The sequence below is a fragment of the Pseudophryne corroboree genome, chromosome 2 (genome assembly GCF_028390025.1).
Source record: "Pseudophryne corroboree isolate aPseCor3 chromosome 2, aPseCor3.hap2, whole genome shotgun sequence".
Lineage (NCBI taxonomy): Eukaryota > Metazoa > Chordata > Amphibia > Anura > Myobatrachidae > Pseudophryne > Pseudophryne corroboree.
Genome location: NC_086445.1, coordinates 416,880,369 through 416,900,444, shown reverse-complemented (window position 1 = coordinate 416,900,444; position 20,076 = coordinate 416,880,369). Strand labels below are relative to the sequence as shown.

Sequence of the window (20,076 nt, the reverse complement as noted above, 5' to 3'; positions counted from 1 at the left end):
ATTTTATGTATTGCGGAAAAAAATCATTACCAATGTCAATGCTCATTTTTTGTATGATGGTTACAACAGTGATGCCAGCTCTCTAAAATCAAGGATACTACTCTTCCACACTAGTAAGCGATAGTAGGTTTACTATTTCTAGTGATACTGTGATAACCATTCTGTATGTATATATATATATATATATATATATATATTAGTTTTATTATTTCAAGTAGACGGGTGTATTCAGATAATTAAGCATTGATATACTGTAAGAAGAAAATATTTGGTGCACAGTTTCTAATGCACATAATCAGCTGACATTTTTTTGCAAGATAGGAGGATCTGCTGGATTTTCTGAGCAGGACATTCATGTTTAATACATATGTGTCCACTTCATGTACTTAAGGAGAGGTCCAAAGTGCAGCAGGAGGTTACAAACGGCATCATCACTAGTCACTTCATTTGGGAAGTGGGCATGTTTGTGGCGGGTGGCCTACTCTTCTAGGAGTCCAGGGGAATGCAATGAAATTCATGAGTGTCCCAGACATTCTTGGAGAGAAGGCACGTATAGATTATTATGGCTATAATCATAATATTTAGTAAATGTAGTATTGGTATTAGATAGATACAGTAGATAGATATTTTGGTGAAAGACAAAGTTGAAAATCATAACTTTATATATTAATAAGTTCTGAGAAGCAGAATGAGGTGATATTACTTGTTTGCAGAAGGAGGGTGTTAGAAGAAAACATTACAAAGAATGAAGTGTTTCTTACACATTTACCATCATATTCATCTTTTTGCTTAGTGTTTCATTTGTTTTGTTTGCTAACCCAATCTATTTTTTTTTTTAGTTGTCCTCCAGGTGTGTGGCCTTGTGTTGTATCCAATCAAGTTCATCGAAACCGTCACTCTAAAAATATACCATGAATTCAACTGGGGCTATGGATTAGCATGGGGTGCAACTATCTTCTCTTTTGGTGGTGCTATACTTTATTGCTTGAACCCGAAGAACTATGAGGACTACTACTAGTGCAAGGAAAAAAAACAAAACAATCGGTTTCCTCAAGTTTTTGTACCTTCCTTTTCTAGAAGATAAGTGGAGCATCGAGAAATGTTCTCAGCTGTTTTAAACCCCCTTCGCCTTTCAGCTGCCAATATTATACCCAGCTTTACATTCATCCAAAAGAAAGAAGAAAATGCCTAAAAAATAAAAATACAAAGAATGAGTGATATCAAAAAGTACATGTTAATTGCTGCAATTTGTTACAATATTAACTTTCCCCCCAGTAGAAGTAAAGAAACTACTCAAACTTTATTACTGTATAAATTGGATAAGCAAATATATACTGAAAAGGATGCCCAATTCCTTGTGGAAAGCTTCTAACAGAGAATTCCTAAGAAATTTTTCCCATGTTATACTGCTGAGGTCACTACATTGCTGGCTTGTGTTCTGAGGAAACCTAATGCTGTGAAAATACAGATGGAAGGAGAATAAGCAAACATGGTTCATAACAAAAACAAATCAGAAGTCAAGGTTTTCATCAGTAAAAAAAAATTGTACACTATAGTATATCATGATTTAGCCACATTTTTCAAAATCTGAAGGAATATGCTTATAATTAGTGGCTAAATATTCACCTTTACTCTGAATTTCAAAACGAGGACATCTGTTTTCCATGAAAATAAAATAAAGATAGATTTATTGGTTTCCTTTGAACTGAATAACTTAGCTAAAGGATAGCTAAGCCCCAAGAGAGCAAGAGAGAGATTTTTAGCAACTATTTTTTTGAAGAAGAGTATGTTTGTAGATTGTTTAACATCAATATTTTAATATACCATTGCCCTCAGTGAATATTTGGCAGTAATGTAATTCAATAGAGAATTAAATAACATCATGTGCTGCTAACTCTAGAATAACAAGATACACTTTCAATTGTCAAATAAGCTCAGCACAGTGTCTGCAGCTATGTCACACAACAGCAAATATATTCTGAGTCGTAGAGATGATCATAAAAAATATAATGCAAATCATCATGAATTTTGAGGAATAAAACTTTAAAGCATTTAAAATGAAAGTTCTCATTGGTTGCTGCATAAGCTATGAGTTATACACTATATTCCTATCTGAACTTAGATATACTGTATAGAGCAGCTAATGTTATCTGTTATGGTATGCATTGGTTTTCCAGAGAGTAGATATGTACAATAAATAATTTGTATTTATAACAGTTGCAGCATTTTTGCTTACAGTAACTGCATTTGAATACACGCACATTCTTGTGTACACAGCCCTGTATAATCAAATTAATAACCACCAAACTGTTTAAGGAAAAGATGTAACAGAAGTTCAGTGACAGGAAATCACTACATTAAACTGCTTCTGTTTTTAGTGCAGCCTTTATTTTTTTATTTGAAATGAGTTATATTTTAGCGCTTTTTACTTGTTACCTTTAATATAGGTTTCAATACAGGTGTTATTTTGTAAGAAAAGCTAATTAAAACAAATACCCAGAAATTAAAATAAATGACAAATACAATATTCCAAATAAAAATTCTATTTTTAAATTAATATTATATAATTTGTGCTCTTAAAGGAATTTTTTTTTAAATAAAGCCACAGCTTAGACCCAGTAGACACAGAGGAGATCCATTACTAGTCGTTCACCATTCTTTTTTGATAAATAGAAGGTGGCCCTAAACCAGTCTGTTGCCAGTCTGTTGCCTAAGCACTTATGGGTTTTTGATCAGTCTATGACTACTGCTGTGATTTTTATTTAAACCTAACGTTCCCAAACTCCGACACTACAGTCCATGTATTAAGGATATCCATGCTTTAGTGCAGGTGATTTAAGACCTCGATACATCTATGAGATGATTCCCCAACCCTGCCGGGGAATAATCTCATAGCTGTGTGGGGGCCTTCCAACCCTGCCGGAAACCCTAATTTCCCGGTCCTGCCAGAATTGCTGATCCACCATCGATGATCAGTGATCATTTGGGGAATCAAGGAAAGTAACCATGTTAAAAATGCCTGATTTGCAGATCCTGTGTCTGGTCAGGATCAGGGAATTGGGAAGTTTGTTTAATATTCCCGATCCCCTGACCCGGCCATCGGGGGATCAGGGCATTTCCCCAATATATGTCAAATGTATGGGTGCCTTTAATTAGCACCTCAGTCAATTTGATTTATCCATCTGGATTCAAGTATGAACATCCTTAAAACTTGGACTGTAATCTGAAACTCTTAACTAAACTAAACAAATGCATTGTGTAGTAAATAGACTACTGTATGTACTTTTCTCTATTTTGAATAAACAGCACCATATTAACCTTATTACACTGTAACCATACTTGCCTACCAATGTTGAGAAATTTTCTGGTTCCCACCCAATTGGCTCCTCCCTCAACTGCCTGATATCCAACTCACATCACCACCTAAAAAGTGTGCAAGTAAGCCCTAAAAGTAGGCAAGTATGACTGTGACCTGGGAGTGCACTATTGCAGGCCTGTAGGATAAGTTACATGTTTTATTCTGTATTTATGTCGGACAGTGTAGAATCAGTGCAACACCAAAGATTGCTAAAGCTATTCCCACCTATAGTGATGTAAGAAAAGTGCTTTACTTTTTTTTATCAATATAGTATTTTTGCCAAGGGAAAATGTTGATCTGGCTGTCCGACAGGCTTTGAAATGCTTGTGCAGAATAATATACTTTATATGTATACTGCCTGAAAAGCAAATAGGATATTTTAGGGAGATTGGGCATTTCAAGGCTTGCCTTACTTTACATAGCAGAACATGGGTTTTACATGCCTCTAAATATGGGATTAAAAGTTTAGGCTCGAAAAATAAAACAATTTCTCAATTCAACACACAAAGTAAATGTATTTAGAATATCTATATATATATAAAATAAAATATATGCTGGGTCTTTCCTCACCTCCTGACCCCATAGCAAATCCACCACCTGTGGGTCCTTTATTGCACTTTATCTAATTTGTACATGCTCTCCAATGTATAAGCACATAATATTTTTGATATTGTTTGTCACAGAGTGGTAAGGTATGCAGTGCTATTGCTTAGGCTGTAGATAGAGATATATATTACAAGTGAAAAAGCACATATACAGTATTTAGTTTCATGTGTTTCAATTTTCTGTCGGTCTATTAAGCTTACAAGAAATTATACTTTAACATGTTTATTAAAATACTGCCAAATGTGGATACTGTATGTTTATTTTTTAGTGATTTAACTAGATTAGCTGATACTGGAAGTGTCAGTGTGCCATTCTTTTGGGACTCTAAAAGCGTCAGTCCCTGATAGATTCTATTTCATATCTAACAATCTGTGAATTCTGGGGACAGTTTAGGGACTTAATTTGTGTCCCTGATCCACAGTTGTACAACGTTGCGCTAAAAAAAAGAAAAAAAGAAAAAAAAAAAGCTCCTTATATCTACAGTATGCTCATTCACCATTTTCTCCCTTCTAGAATGTATGTTTTCAAAGTATGATTAAAATGATAATCACAATAGCATCAAACTTGTGCCGAGGTTACTTGCTATTTTGAGAACAATAACACTGCAATATGATACATAATTAAATATTATTGGTTGCTTAATAACCATTGTTAACATTGTTTATAGCAGCTGACCTTTATGTTTTTAGTTTATACATTTAAAAAACTCCTTTAAGAAAAAAAAAAAAGATGAATAACCCATACATAAAAATCAAAGCAAATATTTGGTAGGTTGCTAAGGCTTGTAAATTATTTCTGCTGTAAGGACAATAAAAAAAGTCCCTATAAAACTGAAGTAAAACATTAGAACACATTTATAATACAAATAAAGCATCATCAATTCCATAAAATGTATATATTATTAAGACATATACATTGCTACATCTTACTATCATATATATCCAGGACTCAATTCACCTCTTACGCTTGTGATACGAGACACAAGTGGATTGGATGCTGGCAGTCATAAGAATGACACCGGCATCCCGATGCACAGAATCCCTCCCTCCCTAGCCCCCCTAATCCTCTCTTCCTATAGCCTAACCCTACCCCCCACCCCAGCATCCTAACCCTATCCCTCCCCAGTGGTGCCCTTCCCGCAGCTTAACACTACTCACTTTGCTCAGCCCCATAGTCTCTACAAGGATGATAGGTTGACAGTTAAAAGGTTGACAAGCAATACATCAACACCAAATGGTCAACATGCATATGGTCGACATGGTCAAAAGGGCGACAGGTTCAAGTGGTCAACATGACAATTGTCGACACAGAAATATGGTCAAAATTAGTGTTTTTTAAATACCTTTTTTTTATACTATACCATCCATGTGGACTATGAATGGGAATAATTTTACATAAAATAAAACTAATGTTGACCTTTCATGTGTTGGCCATTTCAATGTCAACATTTTGACCCTGTTGACCTTTTGACCATGTTGACTTGTGCATTTCGACCATTTGGTGTCAACCTAGACATTATCTACCTTTTGACTGTGAACCCATTGACCGCTATCCCTCTACAAGAGGTTTCCAAAACCATGACAAATAGATCCTTTTGGCTTACTGTATGCTGCTCTTGCCTGTTATCTTTTTTTCCATAGACACAATCCCAGTGATATGGTTTCCTAATGAATCATTTTATGTTCATATGAATAAAATGTTAAGTACTGTATAGTGTTTCTCTGCTCAAGAAAAATAATTCAGTTCTAAAATATTAGTATACCTAATAAATGTGAGCAACAACTTAACCAAATCATTTCACACATTAGTTATAATAATGTAATAGGCACTTTAAGACAGAATTCAGCAGCATTAGAAAAATACATCTAATACTAAAATCAATAGTTCTAAGAGTCTCTAGAAGTGAGACAAGTATATAATAGGGAATAGTACATAGAAGTTAAATGTAAGTGAAATATAGATGGAATAAAAATCAATTTCCAAGAATGCAGAGAAATCCAGTGCAAGTCTAAAATAATTACATTATAAGCATTAAAATATTGTAAAGACTAAATGTGTTAAAGTTGCCTGCTCTGTGGACATAGGAAATAAATCATAGTGGCCTTGACTTCTGGAAGTTTGGGAGACCCCAGAATTTCCAGCGCTTCTCCTGTACTCGAGTGTAGACCAGCTTCACATATAGGCTCATTTCCCCAATAAAGTGGTTGGTCTGGCGACCTGATGAAATGAGTCACAGTGAATTGCATCATAGTACCTCCTCTCCCTCCACGCAGCTTCTTGATGCTGATATTTATAGTACTGGGCAGCAGGAGGTGGTGCTGCAATTATATTTTTGTCTGCACTGTACACAGTCACCTCCTACTAATGCTTGCCCACAAGAATCTCCCAAGGGGCTTTGACAACATTGGCAAGTATGGAATAGATTGCTTCAAACATTTTTTTCCAAGATTTTCAATTTCCGGGCTTATTGTATGACAATTATAATTATTGAATGATATACTACACAATGCTAAAATAAATAAACCATAAATGAGTTTTACTTCACAGAGGTATAACATGCAATATGTTTTTGCTTTTTTTCTCACACATATGCTGTGAAATGTTTACTTATGTAGCTTTTTTATACTTTCATTTATTCAGTTAGTGATGCTTATTGCTGTAGTAGGAATTTAAAATGCATTAAGAAAAAAGAGCTATTGTGAGAAATTTTAATTTGCATCACATACACAGCATCACTCACCTAAATGCTTATAGCACTACTGTGTATAATTTTTTATAAAAAAAAGTTTATAAATTATTCATTGTATCTGGTACATTTACTTAGTTTTTCAAGTAATATGGTACTTAACTAAACTAGTTATATACTAAAGTTAGTTTTTCAAACTTTGTTTTAATCTATGTGATATAGTCTATAAAACATAAAGGAAGATAGTTATTTTAGAAAGTAAGAACTTTAACTTTACAATGATGAAACCTAGATTGTATGCAAAAAAAAAATTAAACGTTGGTAGGCAATTTTGCCTTGTACCTATTGTTGTATAATTCAACCACTGTCTGTTCTACTTTAGATAAGCTTTATGCTTCCTTGTATATTTTCTAGTTGGTATGTTTATTGGTCTGGTATTTGGTATTCATTTTAGCCTTTAAAACACATCTGGTTCTTATTTCAATTTATGTAGTTCATACATATTATGAGCGAGCCAACAGGGCTACATTAATTATACAGAATTATATGGCATAACATGTTTATGTGCCAACAGTACATATCTTGCTTCAAACTCTTGCACAACTATGTTAAACTTTTGTAAGTTCCATAAAAAAAATATAGAGAGAGACATTGTGTTTGAAATAAAACTGATATATATATATGGAATAGCATGTGACTGTATAATATTAAACATGCAATGATATGACTGAAAAGTGAAGTCCAATCTTATAGCTAGCAATGTAATTTATTCATACTGTATTTTTGTACAGGACAGTATACACTAACCTATTGCCTCTGTGTTCTCTATAATGCCTAACACTGTGCCTAGAGATTTCATTTCTGTCTAGAAAATAAAATATATTTCAAGCTGTTCATTTTTGTTGTTTTTAGTTGCCTTCAGTGTTTATAAAATTCTCACTCTGTTTTATTTTCATTAATTGTAATGCTAGTTATTTTTTTCTTCAATTTTTTTTTTTACATTTGGGCAACACATATTCCTTACATTTGATTTGTCATGATTTATGCTTTTGATTTCAGTATATGTAATTAAAAAAGACAGATATAAAAAAAGAAGAAGTATGGCCACTATTAAAACTCTTCCTTAATAATTCTGGCTTGCAATGTGTCTCCGCACAAATATGTAGTTAACATGGGGGCTAAATTTATTGTTGTAAATATGCCTGGAAACAAGTGCAAACATTGCAGCCTGTTAAACATCTATTTATAAGTATGTTTGAATAGGGGTTGAAGTTCTTATAATTATCCTTCTACTCTTGCCTATCCGAGATGTCTTTAGTTTTGAATTGGACAGCGACCAAACAAACTGCTTAATACTAATGTTAGGAGGGAAATGGTAGCAAGTGTAAATTTATAAATAAGGGGCCGATGCAGTATTGAATTAAAATCGGTAGTTATTGTTCCAGAAGTATGTGCATGTTACTAAATGTTTGAGTGTGGTATGACTAGTGTACATTAACTTGGTCTAGAATCAGAAGGTTGACAAAATGAGTTTGACAGACACTAGGTCGACAGGTTTAAAGGGTTGGTATGTTCAAAAATTCGACATTGAACATGTTGACTAGGGAAGCCAAACCCGGCCATTTTTTTCAATACCGGGATACCCGGGATTGGCTTTTAGCTATGTGGCCGCCCCCTCGCCCCGCCCCGCACACATAACTCACCATATACCGGGGGCGAGCGGGTGGGGAACACACTCTGATCGCTGCTGGCGGCTCCCAGCAGTGGCTGACGGCGCAGCGTGACCTTTCCTGCTGCGCTGGAGAGCCGGAACAAGGAAGCTGGGCAGCGTCTGAGTGTCCTGTGGACGCTCTATGCTGATCCCTCAATCCCCGGGATTGGAGCTTCCAATCCCGGGATTGAATCCCGGCCATTTTTGGCCCTAAATCCCGGGATCCCGCCGATCCCGGGATTGGCCACCATAATGTTGACACAAAAATACCAATGTATAGTTTTTTCCTCATTTGAGCCTATACCTAACTCTAAACCTAAGCCTAACCCTATCCATAAAAAGCTCCAACCCCCCACCACACACATGTTGACACATGTTCAATGTTGACATTTTGATTGTGTTCACCTTTTAACCCTGCACACCTACAGTGCTTTGAGTCCAATTGGAGAAAGATCTCTATACAAAATAAAATTATTATTATTATTGTTATTACATGCATGTCGACTTAGACACTGTAGACCTAATGACCCTGTTGACCTTCTGGTGCCGACCTTATGATTGTAGACCACATTAATTAAGACCAGTCATCCGGATACCAAATGCATATATTTGTCTGTCTAGATAGTTGTATACATCTATGTGCCCAGATGGCCCCTGTACAGGTGCTTAGTTTAGTCGCAGTCATCATTGTCAATGCACACTTTTACCACCCATAACCTTGGTGCAAACATTGGGCCTAATTCAGTATGATTTGCAGATGTGTGAAAAAATGCACACCTACAACTCTTTACTCTGACTACAGGGGGACACCCAGCACAGGGCAATTCCACCCCGCATGCCGCATCTTCCCCCCGCAAACATGCTGTCACATGTTTAGGGTTGTGAAGGCAGGCAGCTAACTGACATGTTTAGGCTTGCAGCTGCTGTGTGTGATGTCATGCAGCCACCACAGCCCACACCAGAAATGGGCTGGACACGCCTGAGTTGTCTGGACAGCTCAACTAAAACACTACTGCAATGCCTCCTTCCACCCCACGAATGCCTCTGCCTGTCAATCAGGCAGAAGTGTTTGCACATATGAGATGCCGACACATCTCACTGTGTGTGCTGCATGTTTGCACACTGCAGAGTTTTTCAGCATGTGAATGTTATTGCAGCAGCGTTCCATGCTGAATTAGGCCCACTGAGTCTGAAAAAAGGGGCATATTCACCGATCAGCCATAACATTAAAACCACCTGCGTAAGAAAATGTACATCCCCCTCGTGCCATCAAAGATCATAGACCTATTGAGGTACGGACACCACAAGACATCTTCAGATTTCTTGAGGTATCTGGTACCAAGACATTATCAGCAGATCCCTTAAGTCATGTAAGTTGCGAGGTGGGGCCTCCATGGCTCAGACATGTTTTTCCAGCACATCCCAAAGATGCTCCAATGGATTAAGATCTGAGGAATTTGGAGGCCAAGTCATGTTCCTGAAGCCATTCCTGAACACTTTTTCAGTGTGGTAGGCTGCATTATACCGCTGAAAGAGGCATCTGCCATCAGGGAATACTATTTGCCATGATGAGATGTACTTGATCTGCAACAATGTTTAGGTAGATGGTACATGTCAAAGAAACCTACATGAATACTAAGATCCAAATAGAACATTGGCAAAAGTGTCACACTCCATCCTCCTTCCCATAATGCATACTGGTGCCATCTCTTCCCAAGGTAAACAATGCACACACTATTACTGTAGCTGTCTGTGACAGGACGGTCCCGTACGAAAGCACTCGCCGCTTTCGCGTCCCGTTGGCTGCGCACAGAATGGAAGGTCAAGTCACGCGAGGCCTGACCACATAGGGGATTCCCGCTTACCGTCAGTAACCGCCTGTTACTGACTCCACCCACTGCGTTGTGGGCGGGTTTTTGCTGCCACCACCAAACTCCTAACCTGCCGTGGCGTTTGGAACCACGGTTCTGCTCTGTATGTGCCGACGCACTGCCTTACCACACCTGTGTGGTGCTGACGAATCCCCACTAGCCACTTGCTAGGCCTCTACCGGTAGCTGGCGGAAGGCGGAACTTGGAGACGTTAGGTGCTTCCCTGGACAGCCGGAGGACGGGGCTAGGCTTGGCATAACCCTGTAGGTCACAGGATGACGCGGTCTTCTTGAGGCAAATGGTATTTATTTGCTCAATAGTTCTAAAGAGAACTCTTCCCTATTGCTAGGGGCAACAGCATACAGCAAGATGTTCCAGCAGAATAAGATGGTACAACTACAATCTCTATGGGCCAACTGCCCTCCTTTTATCTTACTCCAATACACATTACCACAGGGGGTAAGCCCGCCCTGTGGTGTACAACCAATCAATGTTTACCCATGAGCTGTGCATGCCTTGGTCACATGCACAGCTAACATTGTTCTCTATGGACAGTAGGGAGTGGTCACTCCTATGACTGTCCCATCCTGGAGGATCAGGATACGCCCCGGTGCCGTTCAGTCTAGGCTGGGGGAAGTTTTCCCTCCTAAATCTGACTTCCAGAAACCTGTCCGGGACCCAGCTCACTGCCTGCAGCCTGGATTTGGGCTCCAGAGCTGGGCAGCCTGGCTCCCCGGTCCAGGTTTCCGGGCCACTACTGGTGATCTCCATGGAGCTCCAGAAAACCACTCAGCTTGTTTCACAGCTGAGTTCCTTCTCTTTCTCCCAGTGCCCCTTTAAAGTGTGAGGCTGGATGGGAAAGTATTCTGTTTTTAAGGAAAAGGTCTGGGAGAATCCATCAGCCTGCACAGCCATGGATTCCCCCCTCCTGGGACACACAACCAAGTAAGTGCAATTTACCTTTAAATACAAAACATTTAAATACATGTGTTTCCCTTTAAATACACTCTGAGCCTGCACAGGCTCCACATACCTAGGCACTGCAGTGCCTTACAACACTCTAGACATGTTATTACATTTAAAACAATGTGCCTTGTTTTTCTTTCCACATCCTGTCCCCTAGTCCTGCAGCCTGGCTGCTAGGACTCTGTCTGTGCTGGAGGTATGGGGCTGGCTTCCCCCATCCTCGAGCCTGTCTGCCTGCCTCTGGGGTCCAGGGAGCTGGCGCTCCCTGTCCCCCCAGTGGGGCACTCACTTTGTGGCCTCGCCGCATGTAGCGGCGCACCCCCCTGATCCGAAGCCCAGCGGCCCGGGACACTTGTCCCGGCCGCTGTGGCTCTGGCTCCTTTGCAGCGCTGAGGTGCCGGGAGCGTAGCTCCCGGACCCCAGCACTTACCAACCTACTCATCCCCCCGCCGCCAGGGAGCCGGCTAGCCCGGTCCCCTGTATGAGGCACTGGATCTGTGGCCTCGCCGCAGCTTCCGGCGGGGAGCTGGGCTGTGGCGCACCCCCCTTGCCACCCTGCAGCCCGGGACATTCGTCCCGGCTGTCGCGGCTGGCCATCTCCGATGGGCTGAGGCGCCGGGAGCAGAGCTCCCGACCCCCGGGGGCGGCACACACAGAGAGCGCTGCAGCGGGAGTGGATCTCCCGCCTGCAGCGGCTCTCCCTTCTCCCCGGCGCGCAAACAGCTAGTGCGCCCGGGGCTGCACTGACTGCTGCCGGGAGCGGAGCTCCCGGACTCTGGTGGTCAGCGGCTCTCCTCTCCCCCGGCGCGCACACTCTGCTCAGCGCACCGGGGGCTGCCCTCACTGCCGTGGTCTCCGGAGAGGTCCGGGACCACGGCACACATTGTTAAAATACATTTTTAAATCACACTGCGCCTAGCACCCAATACATTTTAAATCTGGCGCCAGGCGCCCATTGTCTGTACAATGGCGCCGGGCACTAGGGGTTAACCCCTTCAGTGCCGCGGCAGACATTTCCCACGTGGCTGGAGCCTCTCCGGCCACACTCCTCCCCCCCATTCAAGCGGGTCAACCAGGGACCCATGTCCCAACGATTTGGGTCCTGGTCCCGCAGTCCGTTGGGGTGAAGGGGATGCTACGTGGGGGGTGTAGGCTCTGGCCTAGACAGTTCATCCATAGTGTAGTGGGCCTCTCTTCGTGGGTGCACAATGTTCAAATAGTCCACCTGAAGTCCAAGTTCAAGGCTCCACCACAAAAGTCTGTCCAATTTCCCCAAGGTAGGTTGCAGCCACCTAACAGGTAGGTGGTAAGTCACCACGGTGGGGGGCCGGTTACAAACAAGTGCCACCCACGGTGTCCCAATTGTGGCATACCCCACCTCCCACCATAGCAGTTTTCTGCTCAAACAGGCCACAGGGTGCTCCTGCCCATATGGCTCTTTCTGGCTCGGTACTACTCCCAGTCCGTGCAGTGGCGCAGTAGTTCGTAACACACAGTCCTGGTCAAGAATGTGCGCCATCAGCACTGGAGAGGGTACCCGAGCCTCCTTCGATGACTGGAATGCCAACTCGCAAGCGGGTGCAAAGTCCACTGACTTGGGAATGCCCTTCCTAGCCATCTCTGTCAAGGGGTTCACTACAGGACTAAAGTCAATGACAACATGTCCGTAGGGCCTTACAGGTTCTAAGGTCAGTACCGGTCTGGGTTATGTGGGTCGGGGACAGCCTCTGGTTGCCTCCACCCCCTCTGGTTTGGGCCTACCCCTGTCTCCTCCCACATGGTGCCCCAGGCACTGCACCTCTGTCATACCTATCTGGCAACTGTCTGCCCTAACTGTCAGACCTGCCCTCCAATCCTCTTCTGTCGACCTATGACTCGGGAAACCTATCCTGTCACCTAGGCCTACTCTTCCCTCCTCGTCCGCTACCTGTGCCACAGTGATGGCGGCCAGACCACCAGCCTCTGGATCCTGTGTGGCATCCACTACAGGGAGGCTGCGTGTCTTCCCCGATCTACTGAGCACAGGCAAGGGACCTGCTATGTCCACAGCAACTTGCTGCAAGGGTTCTCCTATGGGCAGAGGCCCAGAGACAACACAACCGCTGGAGTGCCCCAGCTGCCAACGCATGGCACCAGCCTTACAGTTGGTCTGGGCATCATTCGACATTCCAGACCAGGGTAAGCTCTGTGTCAGGCACTTCAGGGTACGGTCTGTCTCCGGGTTACTGTCCAAAGGGGTTTCGCTGGCAACAGACACCGGTTGCGCAGGAACGATCCCTGGGGGGACCAGTTGGACACATTCCCAATCTGGTCTATCCCCTCCCACTTTCCTGTCTACCCTGTACCTTAACCCTTCCCGCCAGGTCAAACTTCCTGCCCCAACCCTGTCAAGGCCGCTGCCAGAGTGGCGCCTCATGCCTTTCGGGGATGGGTCAGAGAGTTGAGCCTCCCTAAACTCCTGCCAGTGGCCCTCAATCTCTCCTAAATTGGGACACTCTACAGGGGGATCTAGGTGGGGACTACTAGGGTCAGTCTGATAGGGGTCAGTCATGGAAAAGTCAGTGTGGTTTCTCATACTCACCGCCAGAGTTGGCAAACCACTTGGGTCAGGAGCATCATTGGGCACCCCCACAGGATCAAACGAGCTGGAACCGACATCCTCTGCATTGCTAGGGGACGTAGGCATACCAGAGGCAAAAGGCATGCAGGGTCGTTGTGCTGATCTAGCCGCTGTAATCTTTTCCTCTGGGCTGGTTGATGCTGTGGTTGGCTGTGCTGGCAGTTGTCTAGCAGCTGTAGTCTTTTCCTCTGGGCTGGGCTGTGCTGGAGTAGCTGATGTCAACGGTGGTTGTGGAACTTGACTCCGGGAAATGGCGCCTACAAACGTAGTGACGATCCCACCACCCAGATCATTTCCTAGGACCACATCAGTTGGGAGACCATCCATGACGGCAACTTCTCGCAACTCTGGTCCAGCTCCCCAGTCCAGGTAGACTCTTGCCATGGGAACCGCTTTCTCCATTCCATCTGCCAGGGTGACCTTGGCAGTGCGACCCTGCAATACTGCAGCAGGATCTATAAGGTGGGGGCTCACCACAGTGATTGAGGCCCCAGAGTCTCTTAGGCCTTCTCCCTGCAGGGGTCCCACGTGGACTGGCTGCAGGTGCCTCCACATGTTGTGTTGGGGCTGTTTGACCATGCAGGTGACTCTCTCCGCAGAGTGCACCTGTCTCTCGCCACACTCCATCGGACTGACTTGAGGGGGAACAGTCTCTGTAGGCTCATCTCTCGTCAAACAAGCGAGCCGGGCTCCAGCACTCGGATTTGGGGCACGAGTCTGGGGTGCATGGGATGCAGGACAGTTCATCCTCAGATGTCCGATTTTCCCACAGCCGTAGCACTTCTCCAGTCGTGGCACCGATGATCTCTGATCAGTTGCAGGGACGCTGCGGTGCGGTTGCTGGCCAAGAGCACCCGGGTTGGAAGATGCTTGTCTTTGGGGTTGATGAGCTGAAGAGGGGGGTCCACTTGGTGGTGCAGTCTTTTGGAGCTGGCTGCTGGCTGGGCGCTTCTGCCCCTGTGGCCGAATTGCCACATACTTGTCAGCTAATTGGGCAGGCATCTTTAAGCTGGGTGGCTCCCGATCTAGCACCCACTCCTTCACTTCTTGGGCGCACCTGCGGTAGAACTGCTCCCTGCAGATCAGGTCGATCAGTGCATCCCATGTAGTAGCTTCCGAATCCTTCACCCACTTCACCACGTACTGCCGCAGCTGGTTGGCGAACTGCTCATGGGTGCTGCTAGGATTCTTGGGCAAGTCTCTGAACTTCTTCCTGTAAGACTCTGGAGTGATGAAGAATCGCTGGAGGAGGGCCTTCACGACTTTGTCGTAGTTCCCACAGTCCTCTGTGGCCACTCCTCGATAGGCCTCCAATGCCTCTCCATGCAGAGTGGGCACAAGGTGACTCACCCACTCTGACTTGGGTAAATCATGTAGTTTACAAGTCCTTTCAAAAACTTGCAAATGTCCATCAATGTCCCCATCACTGTCTGCAAACTTGGCAAACTGAACTCGTCCTGATCTGTGTACAACAGCTGACAACGGCTCCCGGGGTACCACGGCTTGTGATGCCCGCTCCGCATGCCACATTCGAATGACAAGCATGCGTTCTTGCTCCGTTGCCCTTTCCCCCAATTCCGCTAGCCGATCGTCTAGGGTATCCGGGCCCCCCCTGGGACGTTGGGATCCTGGCCCTGCTAGGGATTGCTGGGAAACATGGCTGCTGTGAGAGAGGGCGGGGCTTGTGGATCTCACCGGTTCCTTACGAAGGTCCACTGTTGGGCCATCCTCTGCGATGCTGACGCCGTCAGTGCTTTCCACCTCCGCCCGATGGGACTCCTCCCAGCTCCTGAGCGCCGCCTTCATGACGCTTCTGGACGCGTTGGAAGGGATATCCACACCCTTCTCCTGGCACACGATCTCCAGATCATCCTTGGACATTCCGCTGAATTCCACCATCTTGTGCGTTCTCCTGCGCTGCAGTTACTCCTCTCCTGAGTAACTCATCTTCTCCAATCGGGTGATGAAAAGCCGCCTGGGATAATCCCACCACTATGCCACCAATTTCTGTGACAGGACGGTCCCGTACAAAAGCACTCGCCGCTTTCGCGTCCCGTTGGCTGCGCACAGAATGGAAGGTCAAGTCACACGAGGCCTGACCACATAGGGGATTCCCGCTTACCGTCAGTAACCGCCTGTTACTGACTCCACCCACTGCGTTGTGGGCGGGTTTTTGCTGCCACCACCAAACTCCTAACCTGCCGTGGCGTTTGGAACCACGGTTCTGCTCTGTATGTGCCGACGCACTGCCTTACCACACCTGTGTGGTGCTGACGAATCCCCACTAGCCACTTGCTAGGCCTCTACCGGTAGCTGGCGGAAGGTGGAACTTGGAGACGTTAGGTGCTTCCCTGGACAGCCGGAGGACGGGGCTAGGTTTGGCATAACCCTGTAGGTCACAAGATGACGCGGTCTTCTTGAGGCAAATGATATTTATTTGCTCAATAGTTCTAAAGAGAACTCTTCCCTATTGCTAGGGGCAACAGCATACAGCAAGATGTTCCAGCAGAATAAGATGGTACAACTACAATCTCTATGGGCCAACTGCCCTCCTTTTATCTTACTCCAATACACATTACCACAGGGGGTAAGCCCGCCCTGTGGTGTACAACCAATCAATGTTTACCCATGAGCTGTGCATGCCTTGGTCACATGCACAGCTAACATTGTTCTCTATGGACAGTAGGGAGTGGTCACTCTCCTATGACTGTCCCATCCTGGAGGATCAGGATACGCCCCGGTGCCGTTCAGTCTAGGCTGAGGGAAGTTTTCCCTCCTAAATCTGACTTCCAGAAACCTGCCCGGGACCCAGCTCACTGCCTGCAGCCTGGATTTGGGCTCCAGAGCTGGGCAGCCTGGCTCCCCGGTCCAGGTTTCCGGGCCACTACTGGTGATCTCCATGGAGCTCCAGAAAACCACTCCGCTTGTTTCACAGCTGAGTTTCTTCTCTTTCTCCCAGTGCCCCTTTAAAGTGTGAGGCTGGATGGGAAGTATTCCAATTTTGGGGAAAAGGTCTGGGAGAATCCATCAGCCTGCACAGCCATGGATTCCCCCCTCCTGGGACACACAACCAAGTAAGTGCAATTTACCTTTAAATACAAAACATTTAAATACATGTGTTTCCCTTTAAATACACTCTGAGCCTGCACAGGCTCCACATACCTAGGCACTGCAGTGCCTTACAACACTCTAGACTTGTTATTACATTTAAAACAATGTGCCTTGTTTTTCTTTCCACATCCTGTCCCCTAGTCCTGCAGCCTCGCTGCTAGGACTCTGTCTGTGCTGGAGGTATGGGGCTGGCTTCCCCCATCCTCGAGCCTGTCTGCCTGCCTCTGGGGTCCAGGGAGCTGGCGCTCCCTGTCCCCCCAGTGGGGCACTCACTTTGTGGCCTCGCCGCATGTAGCGGCGCACCCTCCTGATCCAAAGCCCAGCGGCCCGGGACACTTGTCCCGGCCGCTGTGGCTCTGGCTCCTTTGCAGCGCTGAGGTGCCGGGAGCATAGCTCCCGGACCCCAGCACTTACCAACCTACTCATCCCCCCGCCGCCAGGGAGCCGGCTAGCCCGATCCCCTGTATGCGGCGCTGGATCTGTGGCCTCGTCGCACCCCCCTTGCCGCCCAGCAGCCCGGGACATTCATCCCAGCTGCCGCCGCTGGCCACCTCCGATGGGCTGAGGCGCCGGGAGCAGAGCTCCCGGCCCCCAGCGGCAGCACACACAGAGAGCGCTGCAGCGGGAGTGGATCTCCCGCCTGCAGCGGCTCTCCCTTCTCCCCGGCACGCACACAGCTAGTGCGCCCGGGGGCTGCACTGACCGCTGCCGGGAGCGGAGCTCCCAGACTCTGGTGGTCAGCGGCTCCCCTCTCCCCCGGCGCGCACACTCTGCTCAGCGTGCCGGGGGCTGCCCTCATTGCCGTGGTCTCCGGAGAGGTCTGGGACCACGGCACACATTGTTAAAATACATTTTTAAATCACACGGCGCCTAGCCCCCAATACATTTTAAACCTGGCGCCAGGCGCCCATTGTCTGTAAAATGGCGCCGGGCACTAGGGGTTAACCCCTGCAGTGCCGCGGCGGCCATTTCCCATGTGGCTGGAGCCTCTCCGGCCACACTGTTCACATCATGAAAAAAGAAAACATGATTCTTCAGACCAGACCACCTTCTTCCATTGCTCCATTGTCCAGCTCCAGTTTTCAAATGCCCATTGTATCAGTGGTGGACATTTGGTCAGCATGGGCACACTTACTGGTCTTTGACTACTCAGCAAGCTTTGATGGACTGTGTGTTTTATCACCTTTCTATCATAGCATTGACTTTTTCAAAACTTTGTACTACAGTAGCTCTTCTGTGTGCTAGGACCAGATGGTCTAGCCTTTGCTCCCCATGTGCATCAGTGAGCCTAACATTTAATTGGTTATCCTTCCTTGAACTACTTTTGGTAGGTAATAACCACTGCACACACCCCATAAGACCTGTCATTATGGAGATGCTCTGGCCAAGTTATCTAGCCATCACTATTTGGACCTTGTCAAAGTTACTCAGATCATTATGTTTGCCCATTTTTACTGCCTCTAACACATCAACTTCAAGAACTTACTGATGACTTGCTACCTAATGTGGTATATCCCACCCTTGACGTGCCATTTTAAATCAGTCTTATTCATTTCACCTGTCAGTGGTTTTAATGTTATTGCCAATTGATGTATGTGTACCATACCTTCCCACTCTCCCTGAATGGCCAGGAGGCTCCCAAAAATCAGATGGCACTCCAAGCCACCTAGAAGACTGAGCAAGTCTTCCAGGGCCACTCCTCACCCAGCCGCAGTCAACCACTTCTCTCTGTTGAATATCATCATGGCCCTGCTCCCCACTTAACAATTTCAGTAACCACAGCAGTGACTAGTAGGGGACAAGGCACAAAGCACTGCCTACTTCTGCTGTGCCATGCCCACTGCAGTCTCAATCTGGGTGCCACCTTCTGGAGTTTGGGTCAAAGTTCAGCAAGTATGATGTGCAATCACCACTCTGCATAGCCCACAATTCCATTAACAGGCCCTCGCTATACTAAGTCTATGTGAGAATGCATCATAAGTGGAGCAATTGAGTTAAATACAATTCTACATCGCCTGTAATTGGATACACCAGGTTCATGGAGCATGTGAAAACCACACGAGAGAAAGAAAAGAATTGGTCTTTCAGTGGTGCACAAGGAAAAGGTAAGTAAAATAACGGTAAATCATATAAAATGTACTTTAACTTTTATTATAATTTTTCATAAAAACCACAAGATCATGCAAATGGACTTATAGTCTCATCTGCATGAGCCTCTAGGCTTTAGATAGTGAAAAGAGAAGCTAATGATATCAGACTCCTATCAAACCCACATGTGTATTTAACATGTCATAAATCCATGCTATTTACATACTTTCTCATTTGCAACTCTTGCAACATTTCTAAAACTTTGACATTAATATTTAACAAATCTGCAACATTTTGGGATAAATCATGAAAAAAAAAAATTGGCAATATATCTTTTGTACCAGTTTTAATAACTGTCCCACAAGATATTCAATAAAGTAAAATGCAACCTTGTGTTTTGTATATTCTTTTGTGAAAGTAATAATTTTATCAAAGCAAAATATTATACAAATAAGTGAATTATAAGTTACAGAATTGGAGAGCATATTGCATAAGCCTTGCATGACCAGGAAAGTTCATTTATGGGATTTGTTAACTACTTTTGGAGCTATTGTCGATAGAACCAGCTCCAGCCCTATAAGGCAGAAGTCAATGGCATATCTATGATGGCTGCATTGTGTGCAGTGTACATCCCACCTTGCATCCAGAACAGACCCCACTATGTGTAGTGTAGCTAGCACCCTGTGTAGCCTGCATGTGGTGCCATTTTTCAGATGATATCTTCAGAAAGAGTGCAGGTAATAAAGTCTCTGGCCCTATACCATACTGCGCAGGCACCATCTTCCCAAAAATGGTGGTGGGTGGTGGAACGGTACATGGCCCCTCCAAGTATTAATACATCTCTGGCAGCATGCAGATGCCTATCCTTCCCCCGTGTATTTCTACACAGTGCTAACAACTATGTCAGCATGCTGCCCATCCAAATGCTACCTCAGGATTTACTGTACAAGCATATTTAGAAATTTGAAGATCTTGTTTCACTACATACACAGCATTTCTCTATGTAATTTTTCTCATTCTAGTAATTATTGCCCCCTACACTGCCTGTTTATACTTTCC

At 45.0% G+C, this 20,076-nt stretch overlaps 1 protein-coding gene across 1 annotated transcript in view; it reads left to right on the top strand.

The window, feature by feature from the left end:
• TMEM47 (transmembrane protein 47) overlaps nt 1-7,544 on the top strand; it is a 181,921-nt gene extending 174,377 nt beyond the window's left edge. Inside the window, exon 3 of the mRNA XM_063953485.1 lies at nt 840-7,544. Within this exon, the coding sequence (XP_063809555.1) occupies nt 840-1,018 (179 nt within the window). The 3' untranslated portion in view covers nt 1,019-7,544. The remainder of the gene's footprint in view (nt 1-839) is intronic.
• The last annotated feature ends 12,532 nt before the right edge of the window (nt 7,545-20,076 follow it).